This window comes from Diadema antillarum, unplaced genomic scaffold, assembly GCF_040938485.1.
Source record: "Diadema antillarum isolate AM-2024a unplaced genomic scaffold, OU_Dant_1.0 seq00001433_RagTag, whole genome shotgun sequence".
Lineage (NCBI taxonomy): Eukaryota > Metazoa > Echinodermata > Echinoidea > Diadematoida > Diadematidae > Diadema > Diadema antillarum.
In genome coordinates, this window is record NW_027272184.1 from 38821 (window position 1) to 58568 (window position 19748).

At 38.9% G+C, this 19748-nt stretch overlaps 2 protein-coding genes across 2 annotated transcripts; one reads left to right on the forward strand and one right to left on the reverse strand.

Annotated features, from left to right (window-relative positions):
* The first annotated feature begins 673 nt into the window (after positions 1-673).
* On the forward strand, positions 674-1294 carry LOC139709417 (uncharacterized). Its single transcript, XM_071621385.1, has one exon. It carries the CDS (start codon positions 674-676, stop codon positions 1292-1294), a length of 621 nt encoding a protein of 206 aa, XP_071477486.1.
* A 3996-nt stretch (positions 1295-5290) lies between these two features.
* LOC139709419 (flavin-containing monooxygenase 5-like) lies at positions 5291-19501 on the reverse strand. The gene is made up of 8 exons (XM_071621386.1): positions 19387-19501; positions 15521-15784; positions 14798-14998; positions 11884-11939; positions 10874-11104; positions 10005-10170; positions 7891-8135; positions 5291-5614 (listed from the first exon to the last, which is right to left on the reverse strand). The coding sequence occupies exons 1-8, from the start codon at positions 19499-19501 to the stop codon at positions 5291-5293; spliced, it is 1602 nt and encodes a 533-aa protein (XP_071477487.1).
* Positions 19502-19748: the final 247 nt, after the last annotated feature.

Consider the following 19748-nt stretch of genomic DNA (forward strand, 5'->3'; position numbering starts at 1 on the left):
GTCGTTCTACTGCATTGTTACGACTTTGAATTCTTGCTTTGTGTTTTGCTGTTTTGCCATGTTGTTTAATTTTTGCTTCAATTGCTTTGTACACATGCATGGGCATAGACATCCTCTGTCAAAATCCGTCACGTGCTGACGTGTGGTAATTGTTTGCCCACATCAAGATGTCCATGCTATTCCTATTAGCGTTAGTCGTTGAATATGGAAGTTATCTGTTTTTGTTCTTCTTTTTTTTTTTTGGTCGTTGTCATCTAATGATAACTGCATATTAATGTAGAGACCTTGTCGTGTTGAAGACTGAATATCTGTTTCAAGAAAAATGCTTCTTCAGATCAGTTTTTGGATCAATTGTCTATTTCAAATATTTCTACTTTATTGAAATTGAACATGTTGAAACAACTGAAGTATTTGCTGGTGCCTTTTTATCGTGTATAATTATGTTTGTGTGTTTGTGTGTGTGTGTTTGTGTGTTTGTTTGTTTGTTTGTTTGTTTATGTTGTTTTGGTCACAACTAAAAGTACGATTTTGTTCATCTTTATACAGACTTTTCGGCAATGTTCGTCATCCGAAGCTTGCTACGATATATAACGTCAAAACAGAGGCACAGTTTTCACAAGAGCTGAAGACCACATCTTCGAAAGCACGAGCTCAGTCAAAATCTACTTCGTCAATGGGAGAATCACGTGACCAAGCGTCTTGCTGCGCTCTCTTCCCTGATTGGCTGGACTACGCGCTCAGCGTACTCAGCCTGCGCATCGGCGGTTACCGCGAACTTGAGGAAGAGATCCCTGCAAACAGGACGCTCAACATTCGCTGCCACGACTCGGACCGGGCGTGGGTGGACCAGCAACTCAGGCCATTTGTGTCCGAGCACCTGCCGTCATTCTCCGAGGTCTCGTTCGGCGATAAACTGCTGCGGCGCGACGATGTTTTCGTCTTCGACCGCTTCAAGGACGACCTCGAAGTCAGCTTCAAGACGGTGTTCGTCGTCAGCCGATCGGCGCTGGCAGACGCAAACTTTATGGCCATGGTGCGTGCGTCTCTTCGACACTTGAACATGTCTCGTCTGCAGAAAGTATTGCTCATCTTTCTCGACCACGTCAGCGAGTTGGACATGCCATTTTATGTAGCCTATTACGTGGATCAGCGATTGCCGTACCTCGAGTGGCCGCAAGGAGCTGGAAAGAGAGCATATTTCTGGAAAAAGCTTGCCAAAATGACAGCAATCAACAAAAGAATGACCATTGTCTTGCCCGAGAGATGCCTCTCAGAATCCCCATTTTACCGATGATAAGGGAACGCTGCTTGATCAAGAAACAAAGACAAAAACCGCTTTACGTTCAAAGAAAAGTCGTTCTTGCATGTTTATAGACCAGTTAATATAGGCGTTCAAAGAGATGTGTTTCTAGCCTATGTTTTGTCTAAATAATCATTGATTGGTACTCGGATTGTTAAAGCAGTCATACGTAGTTACAATGAGAGATTGAGTGGGCGAATGAGAGAGGCAGAGAGAGTGGGGCGGGAGGGCGCTGTGCAGGTCGAACATAATAATAATTTTAAGAACAAAAAAAATACATGACATCAATATGATTTGTGCACATTTCGTCGGCTTGGAATATCACTACGTTTTATAGTTTGCTCATTGACTCTTGTACTAGATTTGCGTATGTACTTTTTGTTTTGGATTTGTGTGCGACTTCAATCGTGCAAATAATGAAAGCTTCGTGATATTATGTGAACGTAGACGACGTTGTAATCTCACAATAACATTTCATCCTCACAAATGTGCCAACGAGAAACCAGACGCTATTTGAAATGATCTGCAAAAATTGTAGATAAACGTAAACAATGTTGACATAATACACTGAGATTTCCTTTAGAGTTATCGTCTGATGATGAGAATTGTCAATCTGTTACTGTGGTATTTATTGTGTCAATCTTTTTTAATACATATCCTGTGAATGCACTGAATGAGACATCAGCTGAATATACACTGAAAGGAGAATTGTTCTAACGCTTGTTAAACAAACTACGTGTAAATGCAAACAATCAATACTCATTGTAGAATGAATAGTGTTCTGTGAGTTTCTCCACATCCTGATGCTCCAATCACTTTGCCAGGTATCGTTATTAGTACAATGTATTATTATTATAATGTGGTACTATCATTATCATTATCATTATCATTGATCATTATGGGTGTCCCCGCCCCGTAGTATGAACAATAATAATGATAATAATAATAGTAATGATGATAATGATAATAATGATAATTATGATAATAATAATAATAATAATAATAATAATGAAAGTAATCGTTATAACAATGATACTAGTAAATGACAATAGTACGGCCAATAATATCACGAAGAAGAAAAAAGCACAAGAAAAAGAAGCAGAAGAAGAAGAAGAAGAAAATAATGAAATCTTCTTTATCTAGGGTAGCCTCTTTAGTTTTGCCATGAACTGCTGTACCAGAGAGGGCCCTGTAATTATCATTACCCCTAGCGTTGGCAGTTACCCCATTTTATACACCTTGGTCGAGACCGAACATGTATGTTGTCCGATGAAGCAGGCACCTGACGGGCTTCGAACCCAGGACCTCCCAATTGAAAGTCACTATGCCACAGTGCCCAGACAGAAGCGTACCCTTTCTCTTTCAGGGGGACATAATGATAAACGCACATTTACACACAACCGCACGCAACCGCACAAGCAGAAACTATCATCATACACTATACCTATAATGCACCAACAAACACATTTACGTTACATTCTGACATCATTGTTGAGGCCCCCTCCACTTGACCGAGTAAGATGAGATTCAGAAGGACAATTATATTCACTGATGTTAACAGCTGTGAACCAGATGTTAATTAGACATGTATGCCATTGATAACGTGTCTTGTACATTGTCCTTTTCAACTGTTGGGAATCCACGTCAACAATATTTTCGAAGTAGGAATGTAACTCTTATTGTATTTTGGTTTGCTCTTCCGTTGCGTGCAGCATGAAATTGTATCATCGAATAAAATTAAAAAAAAAACTAAAATCTCGGTGGTAAATCAAATGCATTTGAGGTAATATCAGTAATATCAACAACAATGAGAGAGGGAGAGAGAGAGAGAGTAAGTGTGTGTGTGTGTGTGTGTGTTGTGTGTGTGTGTGTGTGTGTTTAAAAATGTATAGATGTAAATATAAAGACAGCGACAGGTGGGATTTACTCAGTAACATTGACTAACACCCTTTACTCGAACAGGACCACGGCGGTGAAAGGTGTGTGCCGGGGCAGACACTCGACTAGACCCCTCCAAGCTACAAAAACAAGACTAAAATAAATCTGTGAGAGAACAGCAGAAACTGGACATTGAAATGGAGAGACTAAGAAGGGAAAAGAGAATGATATCATGTTGAATGAATATATATAGTCAACACTTGATTTTATTTTTCATCTCGGAAAGGAAGATACAAATTCGGTGACATTTTCAAACAAGTGTAAGGTTACTCTTGACATGATCAAGTTTATATATCCATTTTTACGACATATGCTGGTTGTGATCACAAACATAAATTATCTTCTATTATGTGTACCGATAAAAGTAAGATTATAAAGAAACATGTACAACCTTATTGCACTTCAAAGGAAACGCACAATCATTGTTCACGTTGATTTCGCAAAGAGGAAACTGCTAATATAGCAGAATCAATTGTATCAATAAGATTTCAATAAGATCAGATTAAAGATAAGGAACATTAGACGTTTTCGTAAAGCAATAACAGTGATCACGATCACACACCAAAAAAATGAGCATAAAAGCGACAATATTTTCAGTTTTGTTTGTTTGTGTTTTGTTGCTTATCAGCTTTCTTTAATATAAACATTCATGGCTGTAACTTGGTCTCCGTGAGCTTCTTTACATGACACGATCCAACATCAGCAGCCTAGGAGACGTAACGTTGTGTAAGGGCCTCGGCACACCGAGCACGGTAACGGCAACGGTCTGTTTTGTTTGTTTGTTTGTTTCTTTGTTTTGTTTTGTTTTGTTTTGTTTTTGCTTTGGTGCAAAAATATCTTCCAACTAAAATCATTGTTAGAAAATAAATCTTCAACTGAGGATTTTGTTTCTATTGATTTTGACATATGAGTAAAATTTTGGGTGATTTCGTATCACAATTATTGATGTTTTAACAGAACCCCAGTCATGGTTCCATTTTGCTCACCATATAAATAAGAAAAAAGCTGGGCCGTTGCCGTTAGCGTATTCATTGTGGCGAGGCCTTATAAACACCACGATCTTTGACGGTTTTTGATCCTCTTCTTTAAAAAGAAGAAAAAAAAAACAGCTATCGACCTGTTCATTGGATATCGATCGTCATGATTGCAATACAAAAAAAAAAATCCTTCTGCGTCACATTGTCCGGTTTAGATTACACTCGCAGTACATACTTTAACATTGCCAAAGTGTGCCATCGAAAACGGTGTATTAAACATAAAACATTTCATCGGCCTCTGTGAATCCTAACTACCTTATCGTATAACTTTTATTTCCCCGCAGTAAGTTGCATTACAGGAAGGGTGCATGTGTTTCTCTGTAAACCAAGATTGCACAATGTTTTTGTTCAGCTTGAGTATTTCAGCGATATGCGGTCATCTGATCAATCCAGGTTATATTCTCTAACGTCTTTAAGCTATCTCTCTCACCCTACACTTATCTTGTATTCAGCCTTGGTTTCACCCCGAAAGTTTGGTTATAACATTGCACTTGAACCATCATCACTACTGCAAGCAGTCGACTATAACCACAGGATCAGCAACAACTGCATCCGAATATCGCTAAATGGCTGTCCATGCGGGAAAAATGTCCAAAGTCATTCTGGAGAAGTTGTGTCTATAGTTACCTCGAAACAAGAAGGGTTTATTTCAGTTCCGTCACCTCCGCTCATTCGCGTGCTTCAGATCTGCTACGCGAACGTTAAGACGACGGTTGCATTGACCGTTCTCCTCTCTCCCTGCGTCGTTTTGCAAGGCAGCTTTAGTTTTCGTGAAGACGCAGCCTATACAAAGAAATAAAGCGCTCCCATACAACACGTCGTTGTCACCATAGCATCAAGTAGCTCTTGATCTGCGTCTTGAAAATGAGCGGGCGCCAAAATGGCCCTGACCTGGCATGAAAACTGAAACGACGCGATTGTGGTAAGCGGTCTCGCGCATACGGAAAAAAACAGTTCTTTCCCTCGTAACGTTCGCGTCGTAGATCTAAAGCTTCTATTACGCTGCTTTACGACATTACAACATGGCCACCAGAACAAAGGCGATCATGGCAACGAAGGCCATCAACTTGTGGAAGATGTGGAAAACGCTCTCCTTCTCCACTCTCTGTGCCAGGCAGGTGCGCGTCTTCGTTGGGTTCGTAGTGTTCCCGGGGGCGCGCATAATGGCATCGCGGGCGCCAGCCCAGGCATGGGGACCTACCAAACGATAGAACATCGGGTGGTTGGATCCGAAGATAAACTTGAAGGCCAGGGACAGGTCTGTTTTCAGGAGGTCTAAAAAGGCGGGCCGACATCCCATCTTTGAGGCCAGCATGTCCATGTATGACGTCGGAGGAAACTGGTGACAAAAAAAAGGAAGCAACAAGTTTTCGCATTCATAATATTATGCATTAATGTATTCAATCAGATTTCTTGTAGTGTTTGTATTTTGAAATACTCTTACTCCCTTTTTAAGCGGTAGCTTTATTGCAAAACTATCAAATTAGAACAAGGATTGTTAAGATAATTTTGTGACCACAGGCTTTTTGCATAGTAGGGGAAATGTTTTGATACAGTGTAATTGCTGCAGGGTATACTGGCGGGTAAAACTGCTAAAACCAGATACTGAAGAGAAAATACGGATTTTTTCTACTCATAATTACAAAAATGTTCTTGTTATATTACAGGTAAGGTGTCACTGAAAAGGTTCTGTTTGCTGATCAGGTAACTGATCAGTGGGAATCAGTGGGAATGCTGGGAAATGATTGTTCCAATTCTTGTGGGATTCATTTAAGAGTACATTATATATCTATTGTTGTGTGAAAATTATTTGCTTCAGAATGGTCTCATATTCAAGTAATGTGCAGTTTAATGTTTCCAGGTTAGCATGCCTGTATAGAGTGACGGGGCAATCGTTAACATTAAACTGCACATTACTTGAATATAAGACCATTCTGAAACAAATAATTTTCACACGACAAAATATAAATAATATACTCTTAAATGAATCCCACGAGAATTGAAACAATCATCCCCAAGCATTCCCACTGATTCCCACTGATCAGTTACTAGCCACCCCCTTTAAAACATCTACAGATGGCGCTAAATCAGTTTTGGTATCACACTCTTTACAGGCCCTTGCAACCTTAAGGGCTCATCAAAAGGGCTGGTGCTTGCAGTAAAAAGCGAAAGATGTTTTTTAACGCCTCAAAGTGCACTATCAACCCATGCTCCATTTTGGAAAGAAAGTTTAAAGATTAAAGAAGTGGCATTAGCTAAAACAAATAATAAAAATTTCCGTCAAAATCTGAAAATTAACGAGAGATTTTTGGTACATTTAACGTGTGTACGTTCCACAAGTTCTCTCTACACAATGGTTTATGGACAATGTGCACATCGTTTAAAGCAATGTTGTCATCGTATTACAAAAGAAATCTTCGCTGAATTTCCTTTTCAATCGGAGTCAAGAATATAAGCTTGTGCTTTTCACAATCAATAAGTGATAATCAATCAATCAATGACATGAATATAATATCTTTATACTTTTAATCGCTTCTACCCAAGCATTACATCTGAAGGTGGCGTTCGATATCTTAATGCCAGAGGTTAAATTCACGTGAAAGCTGTAGGCACCTACGACATGCGTTTAAAGCAGTTTGAAATAACAGCGTTGTGCAATGGTTTATAATCTGCACTCTTTAAATGTGAGATCTCAAGTTCGATTCTTACCTCGTGCTTGTATACAAAATGCGCGAGTTTAACTTTAGAACTGTTTAAGCCACGAGCGCAGCGAGTGGGTTTTAGACTGTTCCAAAGTTAAACGAGAGCATCCAATTCTCACTGACCCACGAAACAGGCCTGTGCATCATTTGTGTTACAAAATGGGGCCGTAAATTCATGAAATACAACCATTTTCCCCATCATGCGTCCGGTACACCTAGACTACACTATAGAAGACTTGAACCATGCATTCGGATTTCACCGGACGCATGGCCCAGTGTGGATCAGTAAAAGTCAATGCATGACAATTGACCAATCAGATTGCAGAGATCCTAAAGCCCATTTTATAACATGCAATGACGGGATATTTCTTGTAATGATGATGATGAGAATAATAATTTTGATCTTCAGAATATCCTCAGTCTTCAGTGTTGTCTCTGATCAACTAGAGGTCCCTACACTACCGTTGCCAGATAGCCATTTCCACACCTGGGTCGAGAACTATAGGGACATGATGGTGGCATAATACGTCTTGTCCAAGGACGAAAGCACTTGGCGGGATTCGAACTTGCAGGACCTTCGATTGACAGTCAATAAAGAGTCTTATCCACTTCGTCACGTGCCTCGTGGTTGCCCCACGATATTCCCTTTGCCCCGCAATGTTTAGATAACAACAATGTCAGCAGAGCCGTATGGAAGATAAATACTGAAAAACTGAAGAGACTACTATAGAGGTATCCCCTCCTTGAGACTAGCCTCATCAAATAAGACTACAAGAATTGTACCATTTTGTTGTTAGTAAACAATAGTGTCGGCTTTTCCCCTTAATTCTTTTACAGTAATTCGCAAGTCATTCCCTAGACAATGAAAAAAATTAAAATGAGATAAAATAGGTAAGAACAATCAGAGACTTACGAAAACTTTCTGGTTGCCATAGACGTGGTAGTACCTAGCCTTCCTCTTCTGTACATCCATGAGCATCGCTTCCTCACTGGGGAGTGTCACTTTTCCCTTGAAGACTCGTGCGGCCAGCCGGGCCTGTAGCTCGAAAACTGGTCCCTGAGCTCCGATTGTGCCTACTATACCGATGATCGCCATTGTGTGGCGGGCTAGCCGGAGCGGGAAAACGTGCCAGTACAGTTCCGGGTCAGGCTGGTCGTCTGCGTGTGATATGTGGTGTCACCAAAAGGCGAAGAAATCGCAGTGTGTAATAGCGTGCAGGCAATAGCATGTTAAAGTTTTTTTTTTTTCACTATTCTTCCATGTCATCACAACTAACCTTAGTGAGGTGAACTTGAAAACAGGATTCTTCGTAATAAATACGACGAACTCTACGGAATAAATTATTTTTGTGTTTAGATTTAATGAGTGCGTAAACTTTCTTAGGATTCTTAGAAGAAAAAAGAAAAAAAGTTCCTTTTCACGAAAAGTATATTCATGTATTTCTATATACGTTCTTCTATACTTTGACAAAGCTACTTAATTGCTCATTGCTACATTTGCCATGTTGAGAACTTTGGAAAACGAGCAGCCACGTGAACATTAAATTTTTGTCATCTGTCGAATCGACAGAGTGTCGAGAGAGGGCGGCATTGAACCTAGTGGATTATAGGCCTACAAAGCTTGTCCTGTTGTAAAGGCCGTGTCACATCATTCCGGGCAAGCTACGCGGGCTTGTGGCGAGGAGGTAGTTTCCAGCACGTAGAAGATTTTCAGCGGGCGAACAAGAATGTTTGCAATTTTCATTCATGCCTTGTCATACCGTACGGGGGAACTTCTGCGGCTTGACTTGCGGGGAAACAAATTTACTCCCCGGAGCTCTCCGCAGTTGGTCCGCACCTGACAGTATCTAGCGCGTAGTTGCCCGGAGGTGCTCACGCAAGTCCGATTTAACCGCAGCCAAGTTTTGAGCATGACCAAAACTTTTTCCCGGTGAGTCGCGGGAATGCCCGTAGAGGTCCACGCAGAACGTCAGTAGGAGACCCTTAGCGGCAGTACTTCCCAGGCAATTCCCACGCAGGTACTTCGCAGTCCCGTATGCAGCCAAGATAATGAAATTCTGTGAGATTTCAGCCATTCCATTAGAGGAATTCCTTCACTGAGTTGTCTGCCCCCACGCGACTGGTACAAAGGTCACACAGTATACTCGCAAGTATAACGCGTCCAGCAAGTAAGACACATGCGCTGACTCGCACAAATCCTTTTCCGCCCTCAGGAATGTCCGGTATGCTAGAAAATCCCTACACGTAACAAGCCCGAGTAGCTTGCCCGGAAAGGTGTGACAGGGCCTGAACACGGTTGCGGGTAAAAAAATATGCGTGCGCACCTCCGGGCAACTACTTTTGAGATACATGCTAGGTACTGTCATGTGCGGATATCTACGGGGACCTCCGGGTAGTCAAAATTGTTCTTTGCAAGTCGCACGCAAGGCTGGTGTGACACGGCCTTAACACTTGATTTTGTTGAACGGGCTTAGAGGCGACGATGTCAATGACAAACGTACTTATCATATCAATATAAAACTTTAATGTTGCTATAAGATCTCACATTTTTCCTGAATTCGTACTCATATTACAGATATAAAACTTTACGCTGCTATAAAATCCCACATTATTCTTCAATAACCCGGCTCAATAAGCACAGCACTTTTAGCAGACAGAGTTTATGAGAAACAGAGGATAAAGCTCATATATACAATCGAAAATTTTTGTGCATTGTTTGAAATGGGGTAATCATTTGTAATATTATACTGTCTATTGCACTCTCAGTCACGTTGTAATGGCTGTAGAAATAACTACTAGTATTTAGAACATTTAGAGTCTTTGTTACAATTGAATTAAAAAAACAAAGTTTCATGATAGATATTAGAAAGAAACAATGAACCCATTATCAAAGTGCATGGACTTGAAAATCCACTCTGGTTTCCTCCAATGGACATTTGCCAAAACCACGATACAATGTGTGCACTCTAATCAGGCTTAGTTTTCAAAATGAGGGTAACTAAGAGGGTTTTGAGGCAAGGGACTCACGTTTGAGGATCGATTCAGCCAAAAATGGGAATTTGTGCTGAAATCCCGTGGCGAATACAACCGCGTCGACATGGTCAATTGAGGAGCCATCGTCGAACAGGACGCCATCCACGGTGAACTTTGCGATGTTGGGTTTCGCCTTCAGCGCGCCGCACCAAATGCGAATCTGTGTTCAAATGTAAAAATATGTTTGATATAACACTATTTATACGTCTCACTGTTTTCACTTTAAAAGTTTTCAATCGCGTTTACATAATTATGTCTGTAATCGCACTAAGTTTAAGAGTTTGTTTTTGTGTTCTAAGCGTCCAAGCTTGTTCAGTACTATTGACTATGACCCCATTTCTACAGGAATATGGGGGGGGGGGGGGATCCGATCTAGAAAACTCAGTTTTTAAGAGAAATGCTTTTCCTCCCTGAGTATTGCTACCAAACAATATCATGATTTTAAATGGCACTCCAATACAATGAAATCGTACTTCACAATGATCTCCGATCTCCTTATTCAGGCAATAGGCCTTAGCAACCTGAATATCCTCCATTAATTAGTGGATACTTGGAATATCCTCGGAACAATAATTCCTACGTAATTTTATGCAAGGGTAATTGCGATTTTGTCTCTTTGCGGCTGTTGTTCTTTATGTTATTATGAAGTTTTCAGACAAGAATCTAATCTTTTAGCGTTGTTTAATAGGGACAGTTAGCACAAGAGATGATTCATTTTATGAATCTACTGACATAATTGATATAGTAAAGTAATGCTACTAAGAAAATCTCACTGACTAATACTATTGTATTGCTCTGTGTCAAGTTCGATTAGTTGTTGCAGCGCTCATTTGTCAGTTGTCTAACAACATTATTTCACCTACCCCGACTTCATCGTTGACCATAACGCTCGTCGTCCGAAGCAGCGGCCTCGAAGACTGTAGACCAAGAGCGTCCAAGTTCATCCGTTGACTCACGTGGGCTTTAAAGAGGTTTCGCGTGAGATTGACGGGTAGGTAGCCGAAAACTCGGCGGTTCATGAATGCATCCAGAGGCGTCGATGCGGGGCCCTGACGTGGTAGCACCCATGTTCCTGATCTCATTGAAAGGTACGTCTGTTGGTGGTGTTGGGGGGAGGGGTAAGAGATGTGGGAAAAAACGTGACTTTATCCATTACATATAGGGCCTGTGATGATAGGCTGATTTAAATGCAGGGCCTGCTCAAAAGTTGACGATGATAATTTTTACGGTGTCTGATCCGGGAGATAGAGTATCTAAACTGGCTGTTCAGTTTCCCTGTGGCTGCAGGATGCATTTCAATACCAGTCCTGGTGATCCCATTTGCATTGATATGATTTGAATTCACATAATGACTATACCAGGAGAAGGTCTAAAAGCAAATCCATGAATGAATGAATGAATTTATTAATTACTGGACCATCGGTAACAACTTAGCCCAAATGCAATGAGTTTTTGAAGAAATTGTATTATACACATATACATTAAAAAAAAAATAGCATTCAAATATTGCGATCGAAACTGTTGTTTATTTTTCCCACTCTCACCTCAGTGTATATAACAGGACATTGATGTTAGTGTGGTTGTTACATATGTTATGTGCGGAATGTGTGCGAATGTGATGCGCACGTGTGTGTGTGTGTGTGTGTGTGTGTGTGTGTGTGTGTGTGTGTGTGTTTGTGTGCATGTGTGTGTGTGTGTGTATAATTGACAGAAACAATGAAGATGTTTCTCCCACGCTGATTTCTAAAGATTACATGGCCAATGAGTTTCTTGATACGGTCATTATCTTAATGTGAATTGCATGCACGTGCTATTTTGATAACGATTCCAATTAAAGTTGTCATTTCTCTATTCTCAGTTTTGATAATATTACCTGCTTTGCGCATCTGCTTACGTCAACTGCCACGTCACCAGCCGAATGGGAGCCCCCTGACAGAAGAAAGCATGACCTATAAGTATTTTTGAGGACTTTGCGTGGTTTATAAATACTTACTGAAATAATACAATAAGAAAATAATAAATTATAGGATTTCTCTTTAGATAAAATTGTAACTATATACTGTTCACACTCAGGTCTTTATACAGGCAGTTAATAAGTTTTTTGACAGGTGTATTACTTACCTTCTTTACAGACAAGCACGATATACCAAGCCATGAATAACCACCTGGGCAACTGAAGTTATTTGTTAAGAATCTTTAACTTAACATGTCGGTAGAAATAGAATTTTCATTTCATTCATTTCATTCTTTCTTTCTTTTCGGCAAACATAACACGAAATGAATCAGAAGATATAACATAGAGGCATGTATTCGACTTTACATGGTAGATAATAGTTAACAAATACAAAATTATACATGCATACCGGCAAAATGCAAAGTTATGTCAGGAGAGAAAAGAAAGAAAGAATTGAGAGGTCCACTGAAAAGTATGCTTGTAAATTGTGGACCACTCAAAGGATTCTTCATGTGAACATTTGTTCACAAAGACAGGACAGAACAAGACAGGAGAAACACACGACTTTACATGACTTGACAGAAGGGTATACCATTGAAAGTAATAAAGCACAAAAGAATGATGGAAGGAAAGTAAAGAAAGAAAAAGAAACATGAAAGGAAAAGCCAACACGCTGAACATCGGGATCGAAAGAGGGAATTGAGGTGCTTCAGAACTCGAGCAGCTGAGGTGTAATAGCACACTGGATTTGCTCTTTCGTACAGCAGGTAGTAGGAATAATTGTGCAGAAGATATTTCATTTAAATCTCCTTTAAACTGTTTTCTGCATGCTCATTCTCATTCGCTTCGTTTCGTTTCGTTTCTTTCTTTTTTTCTCAATTAAAGCACATGGAAGCAATTTTAAAGAGGTGTTTATATACAATCACATAAAGTGGTCTTAGAGATCCCTGTATTTGCTATTCATTATTCATATTCATTGAAAAAAAAACGAAACATAAAAGTTCAATCGTCACGTAATTGGCATATAGCCATGTCGTGGTACTCCTATATACTTCTTTTATGTTTACGTATAAAGGAAGTAAAAATTACTTCAAAGGTCAATTTGGGGTTGATTTGGGTGGAGCCACGTTGCCGCTGTAACACTAATTGCTCAAAAGAAAAACAAACCATGGATGTGTGTAAAGTTATATAGCCAGGGTTATTGTTTTTAAGAGGTTTTGTTTCATTTACGAGCCTATGGTGATATGCATTCTAAAGAACTGGTCATCATTAGGATTATCACTATTGATATAATTATACACTGTACGTATTATCACCATCAATATTACCATTATAATGGCCATCATCGAGCAAAACTTTCACTTATTTTACAGTGAATAAAGGTTTAGGTATACAGACTTCATAATTACCTGAATACCGCGGATGCCAGTGACCTTTTTTTGCGACATTTATTTGGTTTGCTATGAATTTTTAGGCAACAGAATATATCATGCTTGTACGATATCTACTATCATGTATGTATTATGTATACATGTGTATATATATATGTATATACATATATATATATATATATATATATATATATATATATCATTGTTATTATACATAATAGATATATATATATATCATTGTTATTATACATTATATATATATATATATATATATACGTGTGTGTGTGTGTGTGTGTGTGTGTGTGTGTGTGGTAACCCGCGGCCATCAAAGTCATCTTTTGGTGGCCCAATCGGGCAACTATGATTCAAAATGGATTGTTACTTTTGTTTCTATTTTAGTCCACCACCGTTTCAGACTTAAAGATTTTAGTTGCCTGTACGGGCCACTAGACGAAAAAAAAAAATAGTGTCGAGCTCTGTGTATGTATTATATATATATATATATATATATATATATATATATATATATAGGTTTTATATCTATCACTTTGTAAAATTATATCATTATATCTTTGTTTCAGTTTATTGTGGTTTTTTTAATCTGTGGTGGGGCATGCTGAAGAACAGCTCTGTCTGAAACTTGTCCCATGCTGAAATAAAATGAATGAAGGAAGGAAGGAAGGAAGAAATGAAATGAAATGAAATGAATGCATGAAGAAAGAGAAAAAGAGGGGGAGAGATGTACCAATCGATATATATATATGTGTATATGTGTTTATGATATACAATTTGATTTGTTTTGTTTTTGGGGGTGACTAAGTGTGTGTGTGTGTGTGTGTGTGTGTGTGTGCATGTGTCCTGTTTCTTGTCCCCATATCTTTTCCAGGTAAGATAAGACTCGATGGATATATGTAATTTCAATTCGTATTACATTTTTTTTTACTATCTGATATTGTTGATAATATTCTTTTATCATAACAGCTAACAAATGCTTTTATATAAGATATAGACAAATTTTGGATAGAATAATGTTACTAGCGTATTGTTTACAGAGTGATCCACGTTTACAAGCTCTTTTGAATAGTCTATCACTCTGTTCCATCAATCCATTTACTTCTTAATGTCATTTCTGCAAATCATACATTGTTTGTCTTACACAATTCGTAAATATATTTTCACCTTACTTTATATAGCTTGTTCTGCTTTACTTTTTGCTTGTACACTCTGCATTACGCGTATTATGTTTCGCCTTTTTTTAACGGAAATATTATATATGGCAGAGCCCTCTGGTAGAGCAGTGGTAACACTGAAGAGGCTACCCTGCGAGAATAAGACATTATCATTATTATTACTATTATTATTATTATTGCTATTATTATCATCATTATTATTGAGGAGGGGAATTCTTTCTCCTACTGCAGCATATTTAGTACTCGACTTACCAACGACAACAACAGTCTTATTGGCAAACTCTCGACCGTTCTTAAATTCACCACTGTGCATGATTTTCCCGCCAAAGTCAGCCATCCCTGGAACGTTTGGGATATGTTGGCTGGAGTATCGCCCAGTGCAGATGAAAACTGCATCGAAAGTTTCCACCTGCTCCTCGCGTCCCACCATTTGACTTTTTACTCTCCACTGGCCTGGAAAAAAAAAAAAAGAGGATTATCCGCATTAATGATTGTTACACACATAGACATATACTTTACAACTCACGTACTTTCAGAAACAGATATTACGTCACTGTGTCCTCGTTGCGTAGTATGATTAAATGTGCAGGTACACAACTTCCTCTTCTCAAAAATGAAAGCAAAAATGAAATCTTTGAAGGGTGTTCCATGGCGGTGGAACGTTTAGTGGTAGAAGGCTTACGCATTCACGTGCACAACGTATTCCTTCTCATTCTTGACGGTTACAAACACTAGCTATTTCACAGCAAGTTATTGTAAAATTATAGGCAATCCTGGAAGAACAATCACATTTTGTAAACAAAAAACGTGATGTTCAGATGTTCAGCGAAATTCTAAAACTTGTGATATGCATTACTTCGTTTGTCTATAATAATAAATTACCTATCCCACTGTATGTATGATCTACACTACATTATATATTATTTACGTTTCGTGCATTTTAAGGGCGAACAACTCTTTATCAATGATCATCACCTGATTGTTCGAAGTCATGTGACTGCTCCACCGCTTTAACTGTCGTGTTGAGTCTTATAAACCGCTCCAAGCCAAAACGTTTTGCATAGGCCTGATAGTATGAGAACAGCTGGTCCCCGCGGAGATACGGAGGCGCGTCGGCATCGAATGGGAAGTCGCTGAAGCACATCATCTCTTTGCTTGAATTGGTGATGAGACAGTCGTACATCCTCGCCCCCGGGCACGGGCCCGAGGACTTCTCGTCCCGGATCACCCAGATTCCACCTGCAGAAGAGAGTTGAAAGAAACACGCTCCCAACATTGTGGGGCACGGTGGTACAGTGGGTAAGGGACTCTTGACTTTGAAACGGATGTCCCGAGTTCGAGACCCGCCTAGTGCTTACGTCCTTGGACAATATATTTTTGTAAGATAAGCATGGCCCCTGTCAAAATCTACTTGCCAAGAAATGGAATTGGATGGAATTCAAGGTCACCTTATTTTCGTACCGTTTACAAAGCATTCGGTGAACATGACCATTTCTCAGGATATACAGTAATACACCGCGAATAAAGTAGACATTATACAAAATATGCTTTACACCCCAAAAATTTAAATAAATGAATAAATAACAATAAAAATAAGTGACCTTGGATGGAATTCAAGGTCACCTTATTTTCGGACCGTTTACAAAGCATTCGGTGAACATGACCATTTCTCAGGATATACAGTAATACACCGCGAGTAAAGTAGACATTATACAAAATATGCTTTACACCCCCAAAATTGAAATAAATAAATAAATGAATTATAATAATAATGACGATGGTAATAACAATTATAATAATAATAATGATAATGATAATAATAATAATAAGAAGAAGAAGAAGAAGAAGAAGAAAAAAAAAAAATAATGATAATAATGTACAGCGTAATGTTATCGCTGTATAACGTAATGGATTGACCCAAGATTAGAAAGTAAATGCCGGGTATGCCTTGTTATTTTGCATTCTTTTAAATGTTATTGTAACCGTGTTACAGCCCCTACTCCCCCCCCCCCCCCCCACCCCCAAGCAAAAGAGCGGTATATAAGCCAGTTGCAGGACAATCCTTGGTAAGGAATGCTGAACAGAATAACTTATATTGATATAGATAAATGTCTTTTCTGAGATTAACGATGGCTATTTGCAGTACCCGCATTCGGCGAAATCGAACAGTAAAAGTTTACGTGGAGGTCTCCAAAGCAAAAACTAAATTCAATGAAGTAGAAACAAAATATTAAAGCAAAGATCTAATTTTTCATCATCAAATTTTTCCAAATGAGGGCTGCTCATGGCATTTCATTCCTTTATTTTTCTTTGATTTCATTTCAAACTACAATGCAGTTATTACCAAACATTTGAACACACATAATTACATAAAATCAGTACAACGTTGTAATGAAAGAAAATACTGTAAAACTAAAATACAAAAGATGTTGTGACTTTCATCTATATGACAAAATGATAGGGCCTACTGAATCAAAATTGTCGGAAATGAAGGGGATTGCTAAAAGGCAGGGCTTATTGCAGTTTGCAGTCTCCTGATAAGCAATAACTAAAATGAGGCAGCTCTGTCGTAAAAAGAAAAAAGAATAAACGTGGGAAGATTTTATAGCAAAAAGACAGATGAAAGTAAAACAATTTCCTTTGTGATCTATTGATCGACAATATTTTGTAATATAATGTGATACTTATCATTGTGCTCATACTTCGTCGTAAATGTTTTCATCAAAATGACAAAATCACGTAAAAGTGTTCATTTTAACGGAAGGCATCACTGATATGCTCCTACATTAAATGTACCTGCATAACTGCCCAATTAAGGCTCTTTGAACTTTTCTAAGTGTGCTTCTCTCAAACACGTCGCTCTTTGTATTCTAACTGATCAAGGGCAAAGTCGTTCATATCCTTCATTTTTAGAGGAAATTCACATCCGGAAGTACTGAAGGAGTATTTTACAATTTTCAAAAGCATGTGAAGGTGTTCTTTTTTTTAATCAAATAATACTTATTCACTTCCAATCAAATAGTACAAGAAACATCAATTCTTTTATATTGTTCAAATTTGCAGTGTCTGTCACACACACACACACACACACACACACACACACACACAGACAAAGCAAGCGACGACTTGCGTGGTGCATGAAGACCAAAAATTTCCTCTCACGTCATAATGCGTCCCTCTTGACCTTACAATTTCTTGGCAAGATATTTCATGTCCACTTCCGTAGTGGCCTCAGACGATCAAATTTCCGATTTCACAGTGCTCACCGCGACCACAACCGTTTTTCATTTGCTTTTCACAAGAGTTGCTGGTACTTTGGAACATCAGAATGGGACCGAATGAAATACCTCTGGAATGTAGGGCTGGCTGCACCTGTACGTCTCCGATATTTCATCAAGTGCTTAGTGCCAGAGACGATTAGTTATGCTTACAGTCCTTTACTTTTTCACATTTTTCTCTTTTTTACGAGTGCATGATCTTGAAAAACAGGAGGCCTTATTTTCTCGTCTCGACTTCCCCTTTAAAGGCAAAAATGGTTGGCATGGAACAATAGCCGCGCAAAGTCTGAAAGCCCCTCGTTAATTGTCGGATAGTCCTGGAAGTAATGACTTGAAATTTTGAAAGCATAAAATGTAGCACAAAGATGATGAAATGAGACACAGTTTGTATCACAGCAATCTACGTCACATCCAAATGGACTGTCTCAGATGCGATCGTCACTGGAACCGCAAGCAACAATTCGATGAAGCTTTGTAGATTCAAAGTTTAGGTTGCATTTTCCGATAAAGTAATCACAGGAGTCTCCATGTTATGTTCACACTCTCCATGATTGAACTGCTTTGGTAACATTTTTCGGAATTTTTCCCTATATTCGCATAGGATGTAGTAGAAATATTCAGATACTAAATTACTCATACTTAGATTCTATCATTAGTTCAAGTTTAGAATTTCAAAGTAGATCATTGCCAAATCAAATTAACTCTGCTTGTATGCAAGTAATTATGAGATGAATAATTCGAATTTTAAACTCTGCAACAAACAGCCAATCCGTATGCATAAATAATAGCAGTTGCTTGCAAGCAATTTCTTCAGCACAAGCACAAGCTTCTCAAGCAAAAGGTGACTCTCAAGCAATTGCTTGGATCCATACGCATAACCTTTTGCTTGTACTTTAATCTTTTTGCTGCCCTGCAAATTGCTCACGGGTTCAACAAAAGGTACGTCACGCCTGTGCTAACACAAGAACAAAGGCGGATTATATAGATATGATGTATTTGGAAAGGCAGTTGAGGGTGTGTGCGGAAATATTTCCTGACTTTTAATAGCAGAACTATAAAATGAAACTCATAAATCCACTCACGCAGACACAGAAACTGTCAGGCACATCATTACTGGCTGATTCCCATCACTTCCCACTGTACACAGTATAATGTGTTATAGTTGTTCAAATGTAAAAGTCTGAAAATCATCTGTAGGTCACCTTTATTGCTCGCGCAAGCGCGCGGCAACAAGCAGTTGCTTGTGGTGAGCAATTATTGCTTGTGGTTGCTAGTAAAAGCTTTTGCTTGTAAGCAATTGCTTGTTTTTATGCGTACGGATTCAAGCAAAAAGCTAGCACAAGCAATCACTGCCTCTTATGCCTATACGACCCATTTTCTTTCCGGAATACACGGACCTCCGCAGCTAAGTTTCCATGTTTAAATTCCAGGTGTAAATTGATTTTGTTGGGTTATCAATGTTGTTTTTTATTGGACCGGTTCTTGATTTTTACCCATAGTAAATAAGACCATGCAAACTTAACTCTTTATATACATGTGTGTTGATCGTTTATGGTAACTTACCATACTGGTCCGTTTGTTCGAAGCACACGGGTTCGAATCCCTCCTCCAAACACGTCTTGATAGACACGAGCCCACTGATTCCCCCTCCAACCACTGCAACTCTTTTGGCCGACATAGCTGCGTTGCGAGAGTGGCTCTATAGCTTACTAATGACAAAAGTGATGTAACAATGAACAAGTCACCTTGTTATACGTCATACGTAGAACCCACTCGAGGAAATTGGAACAGGCAAACAGTGTATAGTTGGATGACAGGCAACCAAAGCAAATACATGTATGGCACTGAGCTCATATTGCACAAAACAAGTAGAAGGAAAAATCATCCATCCCCTATGCAGAGTTGAATTTGAATGAAAATTGAAA

What these genes read in the sequence shown, in the direction of transcription:
- LOC139709417 (XM_071621385.1), top strand. Translation starts at nt 674, where the DNA reads ATGGGAGAATCACGTGACCAAGCGTCTTGCTGCGCTCTCTTCCCTGAT.
- LOC139709419 (XM_071621386.1), bottom strand. Translation starts at nt 19,501, where the DNA reads ATGTCGGCCAAAAGAGTTGCAGTGGTTGGAGGGGGAATCAGTGGGCTC. An exon ending in TGGTCAACGATGAAGTCGGG is followed by an intron (nt 10,171 to 10,873) that starts GTAGGTGAAATA and finishes ATTTGAACACAG; the next exon opens with ATTCGCATTTGGTGCGGCGC. An exon ending in ATGGCAACCAGAAAGTTTTC is followed by an intron (nt 5,615 to 7,890) that starts GTAAGTCTCTGA and finishes TTTTGTCACCAG; the next exon opens with TTTCCTCCGACGTCATACAT.